This window comes from Narcine bancroftii, chromosome 1 (genome assembly GCF_036971445.1).
Source record: "Narcine bancroftii isolate sNarBan1 chromosome 1, sNarBan1.hap1, whole genome shotgun sequence".
Lineage (NCBI taxonomy): Eukaryota > Metazoa > Chordata > Chondrichthyes > Torpediniformes > Narcinidae > Narcine > Narcine bancroftii.
In genome coordinates, this window is record NC_091469.1 from 474,930,064 (window position 1) to 474,952,350 (window position 22,287).

At 44.5% G+C, this 22,287-nt stretch overlaps 1 protein-coding gene across 1 annotated transcript in view; it reads right to left on the reverse strand.

Moving 5' to 3' along the window:
* Positions 1–21,552, reverse strand: part of dpp6a (dipeptidyl-peptidase 6a) — an 810,473-nt gene extending 788,921 nt beyond the window's left edge. The window contains exon 1 of the mRNA XM_069914792.1: positions 21,490–21,552. Within this exon, the coding sequence (XP_069770893.1) occupies positions 21,490–21,525 (36 nt within the window). The 5' untranslated portion in view covers positions 21,526–21,552. The remainder of the gene's footprint in view (positions 1–21,489) is intronic.
* Between the last annotated feature and the right edge of the window lie 735 nt (positions 21,553–22,287).

Below are 22,287 nucleotides of genomic sequence, written 5' to 3' on the forward strand. Positions count from 1 at the left end.
GAAAAGAAATGATCAAGGGGTTCATCAAAGTAATTCCTTGGACCACTCCATCAAGGGAGCTTAGGCCCCACAGCTGTCAAAACCAAGAGCTCCTTTCATAATCAATATTCCATTCAAGTACACAGTGCACCAGACTGGTAAAGGTAATACAAAATACATGCATATAAAATAATAAAGCAGGCATATTTGAAAGCCGCAAACTAGGTGAAATTGGCAACAAAAAAAACCGGAAAAAATATGCTCTCATGATGCAAAAGCGTTGGAGACATTACAGCAGATTTCTGCTGGAAACAAATGAGCAAACATTGGATTGGAGTGTGACAGAGAATAATTTCAGCAAATAATGAGGGGCCCTCTGTTTTGGGTCCAGGCCCTTCACAGGTGTTCGTCTGAAAGAAGGCCTTCAGAAATTTGCTCAGGTCCAAAACATTAACTGGCTTTCACTTCCTGTGTGTTATTTGTTTAGGATATTGTGAACTATTTTGTAACCACACAAGAATACACCCTTCTCACTGTAGTGCACCACTGTGGGGCGTATGCATACAGAGTGTGTGTGAGAGAGCAGTTTCCTGAGATGGTGGAAGATATCAGTTCGTAAAATCTCTTCTGTTATTTGAATCTTGCATCTCTAAGTTATTTAAGAAACCTCCCAAGTAACAGAGAGACATAACATGGTGGCAGAAGTGGGATAAGAGAACAGAAATAAAGCTATATAATTGATTGGAAGTCGCTGAAATATGAAGGGGAAGAATAGAAAAAAAACATTTAAAAATGGCTGGAGCAACTGCAGTTCACCCAGTGATGGACTGAGGGGCTGAAACATTGTTGAATCATTTAAAGGTTTCAGAAGTGCAATGTAGCATTCAAAAGCTATTTTAAAAATGCAACAACAGAGGAGAAGGTCAGTTATTCACTTCTCTGGACAGAGGAGGGAGGGCTTGACTTATTTAATAGCTGGGAGCTTGCAGAGGTGGAGAAGAATGATTCAGAGCAAATATCTGCAACCCTGGTCTAATCAGAATTAAACGCTGTGAATTTCAAGACTTAATACAAGAGACTAATGAAACTGTTGATAACTTCCTCACTAAACTAAAAATTATTGCTGCAAAATGCAAATTTAAGGATTATAGAGGAAAAATTAGTTGATCAAATATGGGGGAGTGCCCATCTCAAAGTGCAAAAGTCACTTGTAGGGAAGGATAGCATGAAGGTGGGTGAACCTATAAACACAGCCAGAGCCTTCAAAGCCATGAGGACACAACTGAAATCCCCGCCTATGAAGACCCACCCACAGCAAAGGGAAGGAAGGGCAAACCCCCAAGACCTGCAGGAAGTGCAGGAGACAATACCCCTTTGATGACCGAAACAAATGCCCCCATACGGTTCTGAATGTAGAGCCTGTGGTAAACCAAACCACTGGGCAAAGATGTGCAAGTCTGGTATGAAGAAAACAGCAATGTCAGTGGAGAAAAAAAGATCCACCACATAAAAGGAAACCATTTCCTTGTTCAGATTTGCAATAACAGTTAACCTGTACGTCCACATTGACCCTCCCACAGCTGTTCCATGCAATTATAAACTGAGCCCACCAATTTGCATTTTATCTCAGTCTTACTATCAGGAAACAGAGAAGAATCTCAGATTTCCCTCCCCCCGCTGCCCCCCCCCCCACCCAACCCGTGCACAAATGCCATTCAAACACACTGTGCTGTGCTGGAAGTCCATGACATTTCCACCTCGAGCCCACGAACCTATCTGAAGGTGGTGAATGATTCAAGCCAAGCTCGATGCATGGCTGTTCATTCAAACTGTCAAAGTTGTTAATATATATTTCTATCCCTTCTATATTTTTCTTTCAACACATTTAATTCTAAATCATGACATTATCTGGAGAGGCAATCTCTCTGGAATAGCTCTGTTAAGTACTCCTGTAACATTCAGATTATCAAAATCATAACTTTGATAATTACTTGACAAAGCCAACCAAGCCACAAAGTAAATGTGTGCGATATTAACATTCTGTTTTGCTGAGGTGGGTCGGAAGTTATTATTTTTCATGTCTTACAGAAAATTTAAAGTTGAATATACATGCCATTCACAAGCAGCATATAAGTGAGGTAATTATACAACAAATTCCTGGAGGAACTCAGCAGGTTAGACAGCATACATAGGTACAAATGGTCGGTCAATGTTTTGGCTGCCCGACCCACTAAGTTCCTCCAATTTTCCAACTTCTGTAGCCTTGGTCATTGTTCTGCTGCTCCAGTGAAGACTCTTCGAGGGAAGCTTGCCCTGGAGGTTCTCTTGGTCTCTTCGATGAGACTACTGCACGAGCCCCACTCACTGCTCCTCCTCAGTCATCTCCATTGCTCTCCATCTCCTTGACCACGTCACCCACACGCTTATTGCATCATTCCCATTTCCCTACCCAAATTCACGAGTCAGCTTCCAGCTTTCCCCATTCTTACATTTGGGCTTCTGTCCTCTTTCTTCTCAGACCTGACCAAGGGTTACGGCCTGAAACATTGACTGTCCACTGCCTTCCATGGACACTCTCTGACCTGCTGAGTTTCTCCAGCATTTTATGTGTTGCTTCATTTCCCCACATCTGCAGTCTCTCTTGCTTGCCACCCTTTATCAAGATTTGTTCATCAATGTGGTACATCTGCATTGGTTTCTAACCTGTAGGTTTTGGATGTTAAGCGTTTCAAGGTTGGTGGAGCTGCTACAATCCTCATGAAACATTCCGTGTACCATTCGTCAGGATCACTGAGTTCAGGTGTGCTTCCTTGATCCCCCAATTCTAAGCAATACACCACACATTACCTGGAGAAATTCATGCAATTGTCCAATAATTGACAAGAAAGTGTTTAACAGGCTTCTAGATGGACATATGAACAAGTAGGGAATAGATGAATTTGAGGCATGAGCAACCAGTTGAGTTCTGGCTTGTTTACAGCGCCAGCGATCAGGGTTCAAATCCTGTGATGTCTATAAAGAGCTTATATGTTCTTTGTGTCTGCGAGAGTTTCCTCTGGGCACTCTGGTTTCATCCCACCCCTTCAAAACATATCGGGAGTGTAAGTCAATTGGGTGGGTCAGACTCGTGGGCAGAAAGGGCCTGTGACCGTGCTGAATGTCTACAGTTAAATTTAACTTGGGCCTCATGTCAGACATTTTGGGCTGATGGGGCTGTTTTAATGTATGTTCTTTACAGCTTCCCACTCCTTCCTTCTCTTATAATGGGTGACTTTAATCTCCATATAGATTGGATGAATCAAATTGGTAAGGGTACTGATGAGAGTGATTTCTTAGAAGGTATACGGGATAATTTTCTAACCCAGTATGTTGAAGAACCAATGAGGGAACAGGCCATTCTAGACTGGGTTCTGAGTCATGAGGAAAGGTTAGTTAACAATCTTGTTGTGCGAAGCCCTTTGGGCAAGAGTGACCACAATATGGTGGAATTTTACATTAGGATGGAAAGTGACAGGGTTAATTCTGTAACTCAGGTTCTGAACTTAAAGAAGGGTGACTTTGAGGGTATGAGACGCGAATTGATTAAGTTAGATTGGCAAATGTTACTTGAAGGATTAACTAGAAAGGCAATGGCAAGCATTTAAAGATCACTTGGATGAAATACAGCATTTGTTCATCCCGGTTTGGAAAAAGAATAACTCAAGGAGGGTAGTACATCCTTGGATAACAAGGGAAATCAGGGAGTGTATCAAGTGTAAAGAGGAAGCGTATAGACTAGCCAGGAAAGACAGAATACCAGAGAATTGGGAGAAATTCAGAGTTCTACAGAGGAAGACAAAGGGATTAATCGGGAAAGGCAAAAAAGATTATGAGAGAAAGTTGGCAGGGAACATAAAAAATGACTGCAAAAGTTTTTATAGCTATGTAAAGAGAAAGAGACTAGTAAATGTGGGTCCCTTGCAGTCAGAAACAGATGAATTGGTCATGGGGAACAAGGACATGGCAGACCAATTAAATAACTACTTTAGTTCGGTCTTCACAAGGGAAAATATGAATAATCTTCAGGAAATAATAAGGGACCATGGGGCTAATGTAACAGAAGGACTGGGGAAAATAAGTGTAAGTTATGAGGTTGTGTTGGATAAATTGAAGGGATTAAAGGCAGACAAGTCCCCAGGGCCAGATGTGCTAAAAGAAGTAGCCCATGAAATAGTGGATGCATTGTTGATAATTTTTCAAAACTCTTTAGATTCTGGAGTAGTTCCTGAGGAACTGGAGGGTGGCTAATGTAACTCCACTTTTTAAAAAGGGAGGAAAAGAGAAATCAGGGAATTATAGACCGGTTAGCTTGACATCAGTAGTGGGGAAAATGTTAGAGTCAGTTATTAAAGATGTGATTGTGGCATATCTGGAAAGTGGTGAATTAATTGGTCAGAGCAGCATGGTTTTATGAAGGGTAAATCGCGTCTGACTAATCTTATTGAATTTTTTGAGGATGTAACTAGTAGAGTGGATAGGGGAGAACCAGTAGATGTAGTTTACCTGGATTTTCAGAAGGCTTTTAATGAGGTCCCACACAGGAGATTACTATACAAACTTCTTCTTTGGCTTGGCTTCGCGGACGAAGATTTATGGAGGGGGTAAAAAGTCCACGTCAGCTGCAGGCTCGTTTGTGGCTGACCAGTCCGATGCGGGACAGGCAGACACGATTGCAGCGGTTGCAAGGGAAAATTGGTTGGTTGGGGTTGGGTGTTGGGTTTTTCCTCCTTTGCCTTTTGTCAGAGAGGTGGGCTCTGTGGTCTTCTTCAAAGGAGGCTGCTGCCCGCCAAACTGTGAGGCGCCAAGATGCACGGTTTGAGGCGTTATCAGCCCACTGGCGGTGGTCAATGTGGCAGGCACCAAGAGATTTCTTTAGGCAGTCCTTGTACCTTTTCTTTGGTGCATGGTATAGCGGATATGATATTGAGGTGGATAGAGAATTGGTTGACAGATAGGAAGCAAAGAGTAGGAATAAACAGGTACTTTTCGGAATGACAGTCAGTTACTAGTGGGGTACCACAAGGCTCAGTGCTGGGACCCCAGTTATTTACGATATATATTAATGATTTAGATGAGGAAATAGAAAATAGCATTTCCAAGTTGGCAGACGACACGAAGCTGGGTGGCATTGTAAGCTGTGTTAAGAGTGTGCAGGGTGACTGACAGGTTGGGTGAGTGGGCAAATGCATGGCAGATGCATTATTATGTGGATAAGTGTGTGGTTGTCCACTTTGGAGGAAAGAATGGGAGGGCTGAGTATTATCTTAATGGTATCCAATTAGGAAAAGGGGAGATGCAAAGAGACCTGGGTGTCGCTGTGCATCAGTCATTAAAAGTGGGCAGGCAGGTGCAGCAAGCAGTAAAAAAGACAAATGGTATGTTGGCGTTCATGTCAAGAGGATTAGAGTTCAGGAGCAGGGAGGTATTGATGCAGTTGTATAGGGCCTTGGTGAGATCTCACCTGGAGTATTGTGTTCAGTTTTGGTCTCCTTATCTGAGGAAGGACATCATTGTCATGGAGGGAGTGCAGAAAAGTTTACCAGATTGATACCAGGGATGACGGGACTTGCCTATGAAGAAAGTCTAGAATGACTGGGCTTGTACTCGCTGGAGTTTAGACGATTAAGAGGAGATTTAATAATGTTCAAAATTCTTAAGGGATTTGACAGGCTAGATGCAGGAAGATTGTTCCCAATGTTGAGCAAGTCTAGAACCAGGGGTCACAGTTTAAGGATAAAGGAGAAGTCCTTTAGGACTGAGACGAGAAAGAATTTTTTCACTCAGGGTGGTGAATTTATGGAATTCTCTGCCACAGGAAGTGATTGAGGCCTGTTCCAAAGCTATATTTAAGAGAGAGTTAGATTTAATACTTGTGACTAGGGAGATCAGGGGGTATGGAGAGAGAGCTGGAACAGGGTACTGAGTGGATGATCAGCCATGATCAAAATGAATAGCAGTGTAGGCTTGAAGGGCCAAATGGCCTACTCCTACACCTATTTTCTATGTTTATCAGCCCTCTCCCCCATCACTTCAGCTTTTTTCCTCTTCTACCCTCCCACCTGCATCCATCTGGTACCTCTTACCTGTTTTCCTGTGCTCCTGTCCCTTCATTTTCCTCCCTTCTCTCCTATCCACCCACCTTTTTATTCAGACACCTGTCTGTTTTTTTTTTCTTTCAGCTGACAAAGGGTCCAGGCCCAAAACATTGGTCACCCTTGACTTTCTGTGGATGCAGAGTTTCTCCAGCATGTTTCTGTGTTGCACTCAAGCCCAGTATCTGTGGATTTTCTTGTTTAACAATTTTCTTATGGGCAGTGAGACTGCTGAACAGCTGAATGAGATGGTGATACAAACCTCCGAGATTTTACTGAGTATTAAATATATTGACCTACTGCATATGTATCGTTTGTATGTGAATTGCACCTGGATGAGTGTTTGCATGTTTTTTGCACTGAAGGTGGGGTCCATTATTTCATCAGGTTGTACATTTACAATTGGATAATATACAAACTTCAACTTCAACATTTGTGCCACAAAACCCAGCAATAACAAGCTCAAACAAGAGAGTGTCTACTACCTTCCCTTGATATTGCGATTGCTCAGTTTGCTCGTTCCCCTCCCCGTCAACATCCAGGAAGCCACCAGATGACAGAAGCTCAAATACATCAGCCATTAAAATAGGATGACTACAAGATCAGGTCCTGTAACAAAGGACTAACTTCCGGGTATTCCCCACTAAGTACAAGGCATGGCAGGGCCATGACAGGATGGGAAAAATGTAGCTGTGACAACAGGCAGGATGTTCAACATTGAGCAAAGGAGTCATCTGGCTTGGCACTCCATCCACCACCATCATAATGATTCCCTCCATGGGTGCAGACTGTGCCATCTCTAAAATTCATACTTACTCACCCAAAATGCTGTTACGTTTACCATCATGAAGCCAGGGCTTCAGGCACAAGGGAACACCACCACTGCTTGTTACCACCCATTCTGACTACAGGCACAAGGGAACACCACCACTGCCTGTTACCACCCATTCTGACCACAGACACAAGGGAACACCACCACTGCCTGTTACCACCCATTCTGACTACAGGCACATGGGGACACCACTGCTGTACAGTACATTACCACTCATTTTGACTATAGGCACATGGGGACACCACTGCTGTACAGTACATTAGCACCCATTCTGACTACAGGCACACAAGGAATATTACTGCTGTATGGTACCACCATTCTGACTTGGAAATGCATTGCTATTCCGCCATTGCTGTTTTAAGTGGCCCTTAGAACACATTTGGCATTAGTTTAACTGGCATCTTGGTCAGCATGGATATTATGGACTGAAGGGCCCGTTACTTTGCCGTACAGTTTTCCCTTCTATTACTGGGTTGACATGCCAGAATAAATTACCCAGTAGCACTGTGTGCAAAACTTCACCGGATGACTGCAGCAGTTCCAGAGGTTGCTCAACACCACCTAGACTAGAGCAACTATGGATGGGCAAAAAAAATGCTGGCTCAGCTTCCAATGAATCATGCACCTAAAACTGAATAAATGAAAAAAAAAGCATGTAACCACGTGCTCTTTAAATTTGCAGAAATCAACTGCTTCATTGTCGCGGGCTCTGACCAGAGACATCACCCATTCTTTTTCTCCCACCGATGATGCTGCTTGATCCACCGAGTTCATCCATTGCTTTTTGCCTAAATGAGCCTGATTTTTGAACTCAGTTTTTCCACAGTTCAGACTTTCTCGGACGCGAGCTTCATGTATCAATTGTTTTCTTTTCTGCAAGAACAGATGCGGTGGGAGTCGGGATGGACTACATGCTGGATGACAAAGGGTCCAGGCATGCTGTTTCATTAGATGACACCCCAGATGCAATCATATTTGAATTTCCTCTCCAAAGTTCCATCTCCTTGTTATATTGTTAGTTTTTGCAGTTCTGAAGTGCTGTCAGCTCCAAGTCACTTAAAAATATTCCAGGGCTGAGACACAAGACCACATGCTGTTCCTGTAGATTAGATCAGTCAACACCCCCATCAAAACATACATGATGGCCAAGTTTCCTGGTATTCAGGAGAGAGGGAGAAATTCATGGATCAAAGCAGAACTGGCAAGAATGATCCAGGAATCAGTGCTGTGCAGAGGTGAAGTGAAATATTCATGGGGATGAGAAATAAATTATGCTGAGAAATTTTTACATTGCTAACAGATGACAAGAGGTACTAAGATGAAATTTTACAGGTGAACTCAGTAGTCAACAAATTATTCTTATATTGTATTTATGGGGGGGGAAAAAATCCAAGTGTGTTTCAAAATAAAGGTGAATGAACAAAATTCCTGTAGGGGTGACATACACAGAGACTTTAAGGAGACCTTTAAAAAGATAGAAATTAAAGGATAGAATTACAATACTCAAAACATTTGGCCCTTCTCGTCTGTGCCAAATCACTTCTTTGCTGAGTCTCACTGACCTGCACCCAGTCCATAGCCCTCTATACCTCCCAACCACATACCTGTCCAAATTCTTCTGAAATGTTAAAATTGAGCCCACATTCACCACTTCAGCTGGCAGCTCGTTCCACATTCCCAGCACTCTATGTTTGAAGAGGTTCCCCTAACCTTTTCCCTTTCATCCTAAACCCACACCCTCTGGTTTGTATCTGATCCCATCCTTAGTGGAAGAAGCCTACCTCCATCTACTCTGTGTATACCCCTCAAATGTTAAATACCTCTATCAAATCTTCCCTCATTCTTCTACGCTCCAGCAAATCAAGTCCTAAACTATTTAACCTTTCCCAGCAATTCAGTTCTTGAAGTCTAGCCAACATCTTAGTAAATCTTCTCTGCACTCTTTCAATCTTATTGATATCTTTCTTGTAGTTAGGTGACCAAAACTGCACTCACAGCTCTAGTTTCGGAAGTAATGCCTGGCAATGGAGAAGTAATTAAAATGGGATGCTCAAAAGAGTTGGGGAGATTACAATGGCAGTGACGCAAGTAGTCGGGTTGCTGCCTTACAGCTCCACTGCCGCAGGTTCAACCCTGACCTCAGGTGTTGTCGAGTGGAGATGGCAGGTTCTCCTTTGAACAGTGCTTCTTCTGCATTTCTTCTCAAATTCCAAAAATGCACTGATACATTTTAACTGGCCACTGCAAACAACCCTTCAGGGTAGGTACATGGAAGAAAAATAATTGGGAATGTCACCCATGGCCCTGCGACAGAATAAATTGTGCAAAAGGGAAGGGGCAGGATGAATCTGGTTGGCTGAATTACTTCCTGCATCATGGTAATTGATAACAATGTGGGTTGGATGGGACATAAATGGGAGATTGCACAAAGTTAGACACCGAGGACAGAGTTCCAGTGTTACCCTCGGATGTGTGGGGTTAACTAAAACACTATCAAACCAAAGCAAGGAGAGGATGATAGGAATTTGGATTGAAAAACAAGTCAACATCCTGATATGGTGAAACTGGTGCAGTTTTGTACTTACCTGCATCGGGAGTGGTGCCAGTCGCCATTGAGGACATATCCAAGGCATCGCATGGGATTAATAGTGCGCATGCACGCCTTAGTTCAGAAGGCTGTGTACATGGTGATGGATCTTGGACGCAAGAGAAGAGTGGGAGCATCAAGATCACCCGTATGGCGGAGGGACAATGAAAAAGTCAGAGGGGCTTGACTGGGTGGTGTTTGGGGAGATGAAGAATTTAGCGTTGTGCCTGAAGGGAGTAAAGAGAGTGGATTCCATTTTGTGCTGAAAGGAGTGAGCGTCTTCTTTAAATTGTGTGTGAGCTGGTTCAATTACTGCTGCTACAAACCCACTCTCCAAATCCTACATTTGCCTTCCTCCTACCTCATCCTGTTAAATCGCTCCCCATTTCAACTGGCTTCATGGTTCAATACACAAGAGTACTGGAGAAGCTCAGCAGGTCACACACCATTCTTTACGACAGAGATACACAACCAACATTTCGGGGCCGAGCCCTCTGTCAAGATATGAGTAAAAAGCAGGCAGGCACCTGAATAAAATGGTGAGCAGAGAGGTGGTGGAGGGTGATGGGAAGTAGGCCCCTGCCTGCTTTTTGCCTATCCCTCGATGAAGGGCTGAATCATTCCTTGCATATCTTTGCAATAAAGAACGCTGCATGAGCTGCTGAGGTTCTCAAGAGCACATAAAACTACATAGTGTCTCCAGACTTTCTTGTTTAACTCAGCTGGCTTAATCATTCCGCCTCCCCCCCCCCCCAACTCTTGACCCTAAAATCATATGAAAGAAGAACTTGCCTATACCCCTCTCTGATTCACCCCCAACTCCTTAGCTCTTCCCAATAATTCCTACCCCTTCCAATGAATCGAACAGAGGATGTGTGAGTGCTGGAGTTGAAGGGCTTTCTTTAGCTTTTCTTCCTCTTGTACTGTAAGGGATGCAGGGCAATACTAATTACAACTAAAGGCAAAAGTTAAATTATATCATGAATGTTATGTGACAATAAAAGGAACCTAGGACTCCAATCTTTTCTGCATGCTTGGGTGACCAAAACGTGCACAATACTCCAAGTGCAGTCTCACTAAGAGACTGCAGTTGTAATAGAATGTCCCTGTTCCTGAACTCAATGACTGACAAGAACAAGCATGCCAAAGACTTTCTTCACCACCACGTCTTCCAACTTCACCTCTTTCATGGAATCTTCTAACTGTACATTAAATCTCTTTTTTTTTTTTGCAAGTCTTTATTAACACAATTCTATCAACCCATTATCAAACCAAAATCAAATCCTTTAAAACATTGGAATAAGGTTAGTGGAGGCAGATAATATTATAAAGTTTAAAACAGGCAATTCCACAGGAATTCGGGCACAAGATATCCATGGGAGGCACTGCCTCAAAGCGGCAGCTGACACCTTAAATCTCCAACACCCTGCTCACAACCTCTTCTCACTGCTACCGTCAGATACACAGAAGCCTGAACACCTCCAGGTTTCGAGAGCAGATCAGACTCTTTAATCTCCCCTTGTTACAGTAATCACGGACTCTTGACACAAAGCATCCTGCGTGGTACTGTAGAGCCAACTTCTTCATCTTGCACTCTGGTAACTGAATATTTATCATCATTTTTAATTTAATTTAATGGATAATATTGCCGTTTCTATTGCAAAGTGTCTGTTTGGCTGCAGCAAATAAATATTTTGGTGCAATTGTACATTGCAAAATGTATATGGCAATCAACTCGCTATTATTAATGCAGGCAAATGGGTTTGGCATAGAAAGACATCAAAATCAGCATGAACAAGTTGGGCAGATTCACAATTGATAGGGAAATTGAATTATTTGGCACCAAACCTACATTTATGTGAAGTCACTGCTCCAAAGCCACACGTTGCCAGTGAGCAACTCATCAAATATTACCTCTTGAAAGCAAATCGTCCTTGACCTATCTTACATGATACTTACTACTTTCAACTGGTTTACGTAAATATTTACTTCGAATTGACAATACAGTGAGAAATTAGGGAGTTTACCTGCACTATAGAGAACAGAAGATATCAAAAGAAAACAAAACAAATTAGATTATTCGAGGACACCTGAAATTCCATTTTTGTAGGAAACAAATTTATCAATGCAAAGACATTAGCTTGTGGAATCATTGCTCATAATAACTCAGGTTTGAACATGATGGCTCTAGGAATGTTTCAGGTTTGAACATGATGGCTCTAGGAATGTTTCAGGTTTGAACATGATGGCTCTAGGAATGTTTCAGATTTGAACATGATGGCTCTAGGAATGTTTCAGATTTGAACATGATGGCTCTAGGAATGTTTCAGGTTTGAACATGATGGCTCTAGGAATGTTTCAGGTTTGAACATGATGGCTCTAGGAATGTTTCAGGTTTGAACATGATGGCTCTAGGAATGTTTCAGGTTTGAACATGATGGCTCTAGGAATGTTTCAGGTTTGAACATGGTGGCTCTAGGAATGTTTCAGGTTTGAACATGATGGCTCTAGGAATGTTTCAGGTTTGAACATGATGGCTCTAGGAATGTTTCAGATTTGAACATGATGGCTCTAGGAATGTTTCAGATTTGAACATGATGGCTCTAGGAATGTTTCAGGTTTGAACATGATGGCTCTAGGAATGTTTCAGATTTGAACATGATGGCTCTAGGAATGTTTCAGGTTTGAACATGATGGCTCTAGGAATGTTTCAGGTTTGAACATGATGGCTCTAGGAATGTTTCAGATTTGAACATGATGGCTCTAGGAATGTTTCAGATTTGAACATGATGGCTCTAGGAATGTTTCAGGTTTGAACATGATGGCTCTAGGAATGTTTCAGATTTGAACATGATGGCTCTAGGAATGTTTCAGATTTGAACATGATGGCTCTAGGAATGTTTCAGGTTTGAACATGATGGCTCTAGGAATGTTTCAGATTTGAACATGATGGCTCTAGGAATGTTTCAGATTTGAACATGATGGCTCTAGGAATGTTTCAGGTTTGAACATGATGGCTCTAGGAATGTTTCAAGTTTGAACATGATGGCTCTAGGAATGTTTCAGATTTGAACATGATGGCTCTAGGAATGTTTCAGATTTGAACATGATGGCTCTAGGAATGTTTCAGATTTGAACATGATGGCTCTAGGAATGTTTCAGATTTGAACATGATGGCTCTAGGAATGTTTCAGGTTTGAACATGATGGCTCTAGGAATGTTTCAGATTTGAACATGATGGCTCTAGGCATGTTTCAGATTTGAACATGATGGCTCTAGGAATGTTTCAGGTTTGAACATGATGGCTCTAGGAATGTTTCAGATTTGAACATGATGGCTCTAGGAATGTTTCAGATTTGAACATGATGGCTCTAGGAATGTTTCAGATTTGAACATGATGGCTCTAGGAATGTTTCAGGTTTGAACATGATGGTTCTAGGAATGTTTCAGATTTGAACATGATGTCTCTAGGAATGTTTCAGATTTGAACATGATGGCTCTAGGAATGTTTCAGATTTGAACATGATGGCTCTAGGAATGTTTCAGGTTTGAACATGATGGCTCTAGGAATGTTTCAGGTTTGAACATGATGGCTCTAGGAATGTTTCAGATTTGAACATGATGGCTCTAGGAATGTTTCAGGTTTGAACATGATGGCTCTAGGAATGTTTCAGGTTTGAACATGATGGCTCTAGGAATGTTTCAGGTTTGAACATGATGGCTCTAGGAATGTTTCAGATTTGAACATGATGGCTCTAGGAATGTTTCAGATTTGAACATGATGGCTCTAGGAATGTTTCAGATTTGAACATGATGGCTCGAGGAATGTTTCAGATTTGAACATGATGGCTCTAGGAATGTTTCAGGTTTGAACATGATGGCTCTAGGAATGTTTCAGGTTTGAACATGATGGCTCTAGGAATGTTTCAGGTTTGAACATGATGGCTCTTGCAATGTTTCAGATTTGAACATGAATGCTCTAGGAATGTTTCAGATTTGAACATGATGGCTCTAGGAATGCTTCAGATTTGAACATGATGGCTCTAGGAATGCTTCAGATTTGAACATGATGGTTCTAGGAATGTTTCAGGTTTGAACATGATGGCTCTAGGAATGTTTCAGATTTGAACATGATGGCTCTAGGAATGTTTCAGATTTGAACATGATGGCTCTAGGAATGTTTCAGATTTGAACATGATGGCTCTAGGAATGTTTCAGATTTGAACATGATGGCTCTAGGAATGTTTCAGATTTGAACATGATGGCTCTAGGAATGTTTCAGGTTTGAACATGATGGCTCTAGGAATGTTTCAGGTTTGAACATGATGGCTCTAGGAATGTTTCAGGTTTGAACATGATGGCTCTAGGAATGTTTCAGGTTTGAACATGATGGCTCTAGGAATGTTTCAGATTTGAACATGATGGCTCTAGGAATGTTGTTGTTACAGATTCTAAAAGTTATTTTTCTTGTAAACATCTTATTGCCAAGTTTGCTAAATTATACAAAATTAGATGGGATTGTGATGGGAGAAGCACCAAAGGTCATGGTCTCACAATAAAGGAGATTCTTCGCTCAGAAGGCGATGAGTCTTTATAATTCTCTACCCAAGAAGGTTGTGTATACTTAGTTATTGAGTCTACTCCAAAAAAAAAACATTTGCTTGTGGACATTAAGATAATCAAGGAACATCAGTTGAGTGTAGGAAACTGGCATGGAGATGAAAGATTCTCTTCACATCTCCTTACTTGTCAGGACGGCACAAAGGCGACTGCACCGCCTGAGAAGATTGAAGCAGAGACGGCTATCAGCCACCATTATGCTAGCCTTCTACAGCATTCTGGCCGGCTGCATCCCAGTGTACAGTTGCTGCAGAGAAATGGATCAGAGGTCAATCAACAGGACCACAAGAGTGGCAGAGAGGGTCACTGGCATCTCCCTTCCTTTCCCACTCTCCCCCACACTCCCCCCCCCCCCCCACCACTGACCTGATCTATCAGGAGTTTTGTCTGAAGGGGGCATGCAAATTCATTGACAAGCCCTTCCACCCTGTGAACAGCATCTTTCATCTACTCCCGACACAAAAGAGATACAGGAGGATCAGAGCCAGCACCACCAGGCTGAGGAACAGCTTCTTCCCACGGGCAGTGAGGATGCTGAACGACCAAAGGAACTGCTCACACTAACCATCCGAGGCTCTCACAGTCACAAAATAAATATTTATGTATTTATTTTGATAAATTAATACTTTTCCTGCATGTGTATTGTTCATCTATATGTATGTTGTGTGTCTGTGCTTTGCACAGAGGACTGGAGAATGGGGTTTTGTCAGGTTGGACTTGTGTAATCAGATGACAATAAACTTGACTTGATATTATTGAGGGACAGAATAGGCATAATGGGCTGAACAGTCTACTCCTCTCTTTTCCCTGCTGCCCTATCAAACATTTCCCTCCAAATTGTTTCTCATCCAAAATTCCCTCATATTCTGACCAATATTTCATGTGCTTTTAAAAAAAAAAGTGAGCATTGTACCAAAAGTAGAAAATGCTATAAACACTCAGCAGGTCAAGCAGCGTCTGTGGGAAGAGAAATGGTTTACATTTCAGGGCACAACATCACTGGCATTTTTTTTTTCCCAGACTTTCCAGCATGTGCAGTTTTATTTTGAGTTTTTAGAAGCATTACACTGATGGCTTTATCTATCAAAATACAAAGAGTACTCCCTTCCTCCAATATCTGAAGCGCAGATCAGCATGAAAGTGACAGGAACCATTACTCTGCCGGATTTGGTACATTCACATCTCATGTGCTCAATAACATCTCCTATCTTCCCTTCCACTAATCAAACCTTTTCTTTCCAATTTAAGCTTGTTGCCCTCTTCTTCGCCAAAAATTTTGACTTCCACAAAATCGTAAAAGCAATTTATTGGAGATTGAAGCTTGTGGCAATTAGAAATTGACGCCAATAAGATTGCCTGTCTGTGAACTGAGACTAATGTCTAGCAACCAATCCATTTTTATTTCATTCCTGTCCATGACTTGCATTTGGATTTCTTGTACAATAGCGTCAAATGCATGTGTTAGTTCTGGCCTCTCTGGAGAGAAACATTTGTAAATGCAATATCATCCACTCCTAACATCTACTTAAACAAGAACATCTGCAGATGCTGAGGTTACAAATGTGCCGACGAAACTCAGGTCACTCAGCATCCCAAGGAAAGAAAGGGTAATCAACATTTCAGGCCTGGGCCCTTCATCATGTATAACCTTCATCAGGTATACACTGTAAATTAGATTTTACCTGCTGAAGGGCCCAGGCTTGAAATCTTGGTTACCCTTTCCTTCCTTGGGATGCTGTGTGAACCTGCTGAGTTTGTCCAGCACACTCTTAACTTTAAACCAGTGGTTTTTAAACTGCCCCCCTAACCTCACATTCCACCTTAAGCAATCCCTATGCCATAAGCTCTCTGTGATCGGTAAGGGATTGCTTTAGGTGGAATGTGAGTGGGAAGGGAAGGTTGAGAATCACTGCTCGAGACCCAATTGTTACGGAAATATTTTGCTGGAGAAAAATGGTCTTTGGCCCATTTCCTTTGGAGTTAAGAAACCATGCACATAACGAGTCAATTAGGTACGATCAGAACAGGATTTTCAAACTTTTTCCTTAAGCAATCCCTTACTAATCACAGAGCACCAATGGCATCGGGAATGCGAGTTTAGTGGGGTGGGGCTGCAGTTTGAGAACCACTGGTTTAAACTGACTTGTCAGATTACCCCGGCCCTCTCTGAGAGTTCATCTTATACTATGAAGATTGATACAACAAGTTATTTTTCTATCTTGGATTTATGATGATTAAGGTTGGGAATGGTGATGTCATACCACTTCGAGTTCTCTCAATAAAGGCAAATAGGCTTAGTGTTGGAATCGCTTCGAACACGTTTCTCAATTGCTAAAAAATTCACAATTACTCAATTACACGCATGTTTGGCAACCGCTAACCTGTTCACTCACCGTTCACAGTGGCGAAGATTTTTTAAAAAGCAGCAGCAGAAGTGGAAAACATAAAATTGACAACACAATGTGCCAGAAATACTCAGGAGGTCAGGCTGCTGACAGAGGAAAAGGGAAACAGAGTTAACAGAAACTCCCTTTCTCTTCCCAAAGATGCAGCTGACCTGCTGAATATGATAGAATCAAAGAGGAGCAGAAGTAGACCATTCAGCCCTTCAGGACTGCTCCACTATTCAATTTGATGGTGGCTGATCATTTGAACAAGAGTCAAGAATCCTTGACTGTCATGTAATGGTGCAGAACATGTAATATTACACATAATTGCCTTACGCCTGCTGTAAGGCAGACAGAGACAGCATTAGAGTTACCTGGTACCCCTTATAGTACGAGAGAAGGGCAAGCGAGAGAGAGTGCCTTCAGAGTTGCTGAGCATCTGCCTCCACCACTCCCACAGCCACACAGACTTCTGTTCGATTCATCAGGTACCCAAGCTCCAGGTCCAAATCTCTGACATGATCAGGAAGACTTCAGCGCCAAAGGCCCCTCGGGAGCCCTTCTTGCCTTCAGCAGTCTTTTGTATCCCAGCTCTAATATCTGGTTCCCATGAGCCAGTCTCAGCTGGCCAGAGCCCATCCGCAAGCTGTCAGCAGCCTGCATCAGCCTGCATCAGTCCCTCAGCTGCTGAGCCCATCGCTGTCCGCCACCGTGGTCATTTGAACAATGAACTCTTGTTTACAATGGCTGGCTGAGCCACGGGTGGCTGATACTTCAGAGTGCTGGACTGGATTAATTTATTTACCCAACACAAGAAATAAATACACATTTTCCTGTGTCCATATTACTGTAGGTCATCCTGTTACAATTTGCTGGAAATATTATATGTACTAACACAATCTTGTTAATGTACATATTTGCCTGAGGAATAGAGGTAGAAGATAACTCAGAGCCGGGGATTTGGATTAATTTTATTCTCATTTTTACAATGGCAGCCTTATAAACTTGTGAAATTCTCATCAACACGAATTGCAGAATCGCACATAATAATGGTTTTAAATTTGGTATACAACCCAGTAAAGGGCTCTTCCGGCCCTCGAATCCGTGCTGCCCAATACACCCAATTAATCTGCAAGGGTGGGAGGAAACTGGAGCACACAGAGGAAACCCATACAAGTCACAGAAAGAACGTAGATGCCTTACACTCAGTTCTGGATTTGAACCTGGTTCACAGTCATGTTGCCTACATTTGTTATCAGTTCACTATATATTTTTTAAATTGGTTTACAGGTTTACGTTGTGTACAGTTTATTTTTGCACTACCAATTAGTGGTAATTCTGCCGTGCCCACAGGAAAAAGGAACCTCAGGGTAATTTTGATGTCGTGTACGTATTCTGACAACAAATCAGAAATTTGGTTCGCTGGTCCTGCAACGGAGTTACGGTATCTGGTAATGATAACCATGCTGCCCAACTTCCTGTTCCTCTCCACCTTCCTCCACATCCCACCAACCATCCCTCCCAGTTCTACTTTTGAATGTCTAGAGACCACTGGATGGTTAATACTGCTTTGCACAAACACCATCTCACCCTGAATCTCGCTGTTTGTTTTAAGGGCTTGCAAGATTCATAAATTATTGCCCACTGAACTCAGCACAGCAAACTTGGGCTGTGGCTTGGCAGTGTTAATTATCAAGGCAGTCCCTCCATAGTGCAGAATGGGAACAATTTCAATTCTTTGGTCTCCTTCCCATCACATAATAATCATTGAAAATTATTTTCTCTTTAACATTTCCATTCTAACTTCTATTTCCACTCACAACATCGACCCTTCTTTAATTTTCTTTCAAGTTATAACCACTATTTATTTCTCAGTCCTTCAGAGAACACACCAGTGTCCCATTCACCAAGTCCAGAAATGTCCTCCTTAAGACACTATCGTATCAGCTAACATCTCCAACATGTTTGGTTGCAAAATGACTAAATTGAAGTACATGTCCCACTGCACTAAAGGCAAGTCCATTGTCCTGAAGATAGCGCTAAAGGTTCCATTATTGTCACATACTACATTTAGAATGTAACATACATGAAATTCTTTAACTTTTGTCTACTGCAAGGAAGACAGAGTCTAACCAACCCATACTTTCCCGCACATTTCAAACGACTGCAGCGAGTTTTGAATCGGCACCTAGTTCAGCTCAGCACCTTTCTGTGTCTCTTCGTTTGCTTTCAACCATCATTTCAATGAGAATAAATAATTTACAATCCCAACTTTGCAATAGTAAAGTTATAGTTCTTGCATTTTCTGCCAATTAATATTTAATTAGTGGTACAGTAGAGTATACAGTTTTTCATCTACTAAAGGATAATAGCTTCAGCAAACTGCAAACATCGTAGCTGTATTAAATATTGCCAGAATTTGGGCACTGTGACACATAACCCATTGTTAATAACCTTTCACATGTCAGGTATGTTTGTTTAAAATATCACAATTACCCTTGATTTTGCAGTTAATTTTAGTAATTATCTGTAGGAAATTCAGGTTTCATATTAGTTCAGTGCAGATACATAGAACACTACACCAAAGTACATTAGGAATGAAGCAAACACATTCGATTATTTTTTCTATTCAGTTGTGAATTTACACAAAAGTTAATTTGGGCTTTAAGGGTCAGAATTGGCTTCTGCTAAATAAATAAATTTAATTTGAATTCTGCTCTTCATCCTCTTGAATGTGAGCAGATTAACGCAATTTGCATTTTTTTTGAACCAGTTAATTCACGAGGGGGGGGGGATTTCTAGCACTCCACAGCCACAGCAAATTGATATCAAATCTCAGATAGGCCAGAAGGGGAGCAGTGTGTACAATTCAGGTCGCCCCATTACAGGAGGGATGCAGAGGCTTTGGAAAGGGGACAGCCAGATTTACCAGGATGCTGCCCTGGATTAGAAGGTATTAGCTAAGGAGACAGGATGGACAGATGTGGTTTGCTTTCTCTGGAGCATCAGGAGTTGGAGGGACAGACGTTTATGAAATTATAAGAGGCATTGATGGGTGACCAGGTTCCACACGAGAAAATGGAGGAGGAGACTGAAGTTTGAAGGGGGTGTGCAGAGCAAGTTTTTTTTGAAAAGTCAAGAGGGTTGGAGCAGGCAGCTTGGTCTAGTGGCGAAATAACATTTAACAGGCTACTGGATAAAAACATAGGGATTATATTCAAGCACAGAATTTTGGTTTAGTTTGGGCAGGCACCATGGCTGTTCCAATAGTCTAGCAAACCACGGCCATCCTTCGCCAACAACCAACCATGATAATATGGCGTGCCCTGCAAATAGGCAGGACAAACTGCTTCTATTTAAATTAACAAAAAGTGCCGGAGAGAAGCTCAGCAGGTCCACAGGAGGCGAGGATGTGCCAGCCCACATTCTCAGGCCTGAGTGCTCAGTCGAGGTAGGAGGGATGAGGCCTGAAGCGCTGGTCGGATAACTTTGCTGGACGCTGCAGGGGTAGGGGGGGGATCTCCTCCAGTGGGTTGTGTGAATTAACCTCAGTCCCAGCGCTGGCGGACTCTCTTGCTTCACACTATTAGATTCTTAGGGTCAGTGGCAATCCAATGCATGAGCCGGCTGCAAGCTCCTGAAACTACAGGGCAACCTCCAGGCCAGGTGCACCCCAGAGGACCCCCTCCTCGCCACGGACAGGGCCACCTCCAGGCCAGATGCACCCCAGAGGACCCCCTCCTCGCCACGGACAGGGCCACCTCCAGGCTAGATGCACCCCAGAGGACCCCCTCCTTGTCACAGACAGGGCTACCTCCAGGCCAGGTGCACCCCAGAGGACTCCCTCCTCGCCACAGACAGGGCCACCTCCAGGCTAGGTGCACCCCAGAGGACCCCCTCCTCGCCACGGACAGGGCCACCTCCAGGCCAGGTGCACCCCAGAGGACTCCCTCCTCGCCACGGACAGGGCCACCTCCAGGCCAGATGCACCCCAGAGGACCCCCTCCTTGTCAGACAGGGCTACCTCCAGGCCAGGTGCACCCCAGAGGACCCCCTCCTCACCACGGACAGGGCCACCTCCAGGCCAGGTGCACCCCAGAGGACCCCCTCCTCACCACGGACAGGGCCACCTCCAGGCCAGATGCACCCCAGAGGACCCCCTCCTTGTCACAGACAGGGCTACCTCCAGGCCAGATGCACCCCAGAGGACCCCCTCCTTGCACTCCTTGTCACAGACAGGGCCACCTCCAGGCCAGGTGCACCCCAGAGGACCCCCTCCTCGCCACGGACAGGGCCACCTCCAGGCCAGATGCACCCCAGAGGACCCCCTCCTCGCCACGGACAGGCCCACCTCCAGGCCAGATGCACCCCAGAGGACCCCCTCCTTGTCACAGACAGGGCTACCTCCAGGCCAGGTGCACCCCAGAGGACCCCCTCCTCGCCACTGACAGGGCCACCTCCAGGCCAGGTGCACCCCAGAGGACCCCCTCCTCGCCACGGACAGGCCCACCTCCAGGCCAGATGCACCCCAGAGGACCCCCTCCTTGTCAGACAGGTCTACCTCCAGGCCAGGTGCACCCCAGAGGACCCCCTCCTCACCACGGACAGGGCCACCTCCAGGCCAGGTGCACCCCAGAGGACCCCCTCCTCGCCACGGACAGGGCCACCTCCAGGCCAGGTGCACCCCAGAGGACCCCCTCCTCGCCATGGGGGAGGGAATATTCCCAGAGGTGACAAGAATTCCGTGTCACCGTGTGTCGAAGCTGGTGCATCACGGAGCGACAGGGGCGAGAGAGCAGGACCACCACTAGACTGACTGACACCTGGGAGCGCTGATGGAGCAAGTTCCGGACTCGGCTCCCCTGCGCTCGTTGAAGCCGACTGAGGGGAGGGGGTGGTGGGGGGGGGGGGGGTTGGGGGGGAGAAGCCGGTCCAACTTTAAAATGCACCAACCTTCCAGAACTTTTTCAGCCCCCTGAAGCCGGCCATGGTCCGGTTGCCCCGCGACGGGTCAGTCCCCGCACGGCGAGTGAGAGAGGCGGAGGTGCCGCGCATCCTTTAATAGGGCAGGCAGACACACCCCCCCCCCCACCCCCCCCACCCCACCCCCACCCCACCGACTCCTCGCTGATGATCGCCACACGCTCCACGGCTCGGCATCAACACCAGGGAGAGAGGCGGCGGCGGCTAACGTGATGGAGGGAGGGAGGGAGAGATGGAAGGAGGGAGAGAGAGAGAGAAGGAGAGAGAGAGAGGGAGGGGCAGGGAGGGAAAGAGGGGAGGGAGGGACGAGAGGGGCAGGGAGGGAGAGAGAGAGATGGAAGGAGGGAGAGAGAGAGAAGGAGAGAGAGAGAGAGGGAGGGGCAGGGAGGGAGGGAGGAGAGGGGCAGGGAGGGAGAGAGAGATGGAAGGAGGGAGAGAGAGAGAAGGAGAGAGAGAGAGGGAGGGGCAGGGAGGGAAAGAGGGGGAGGTTGGGAGGAGTGGGGCAGGGAGGGAGAGAGAGAGATGGAAGGAGGGAGAGAGAGAGAGAGGAGAGAGAGAGAGAGGGAGGGAGAGAGGAGGGGCAGGGAGGGAGAGAGATGGAGGGAGAGAGAGAGAGAGAAGGAGAGAGAGAGAGGGAGGGGCAGGGAGGCAAAGAGGGGGAGGGAGGGAGGAGTGGGGCAGGGAGGGAGAGAGAGAGTTGGAAGGAGGGAGAGAGAGAGAAGGAGAGAGAGAGAGGGAGGGGCAGGCAGGGAAAGAGGGGGAGGGAGG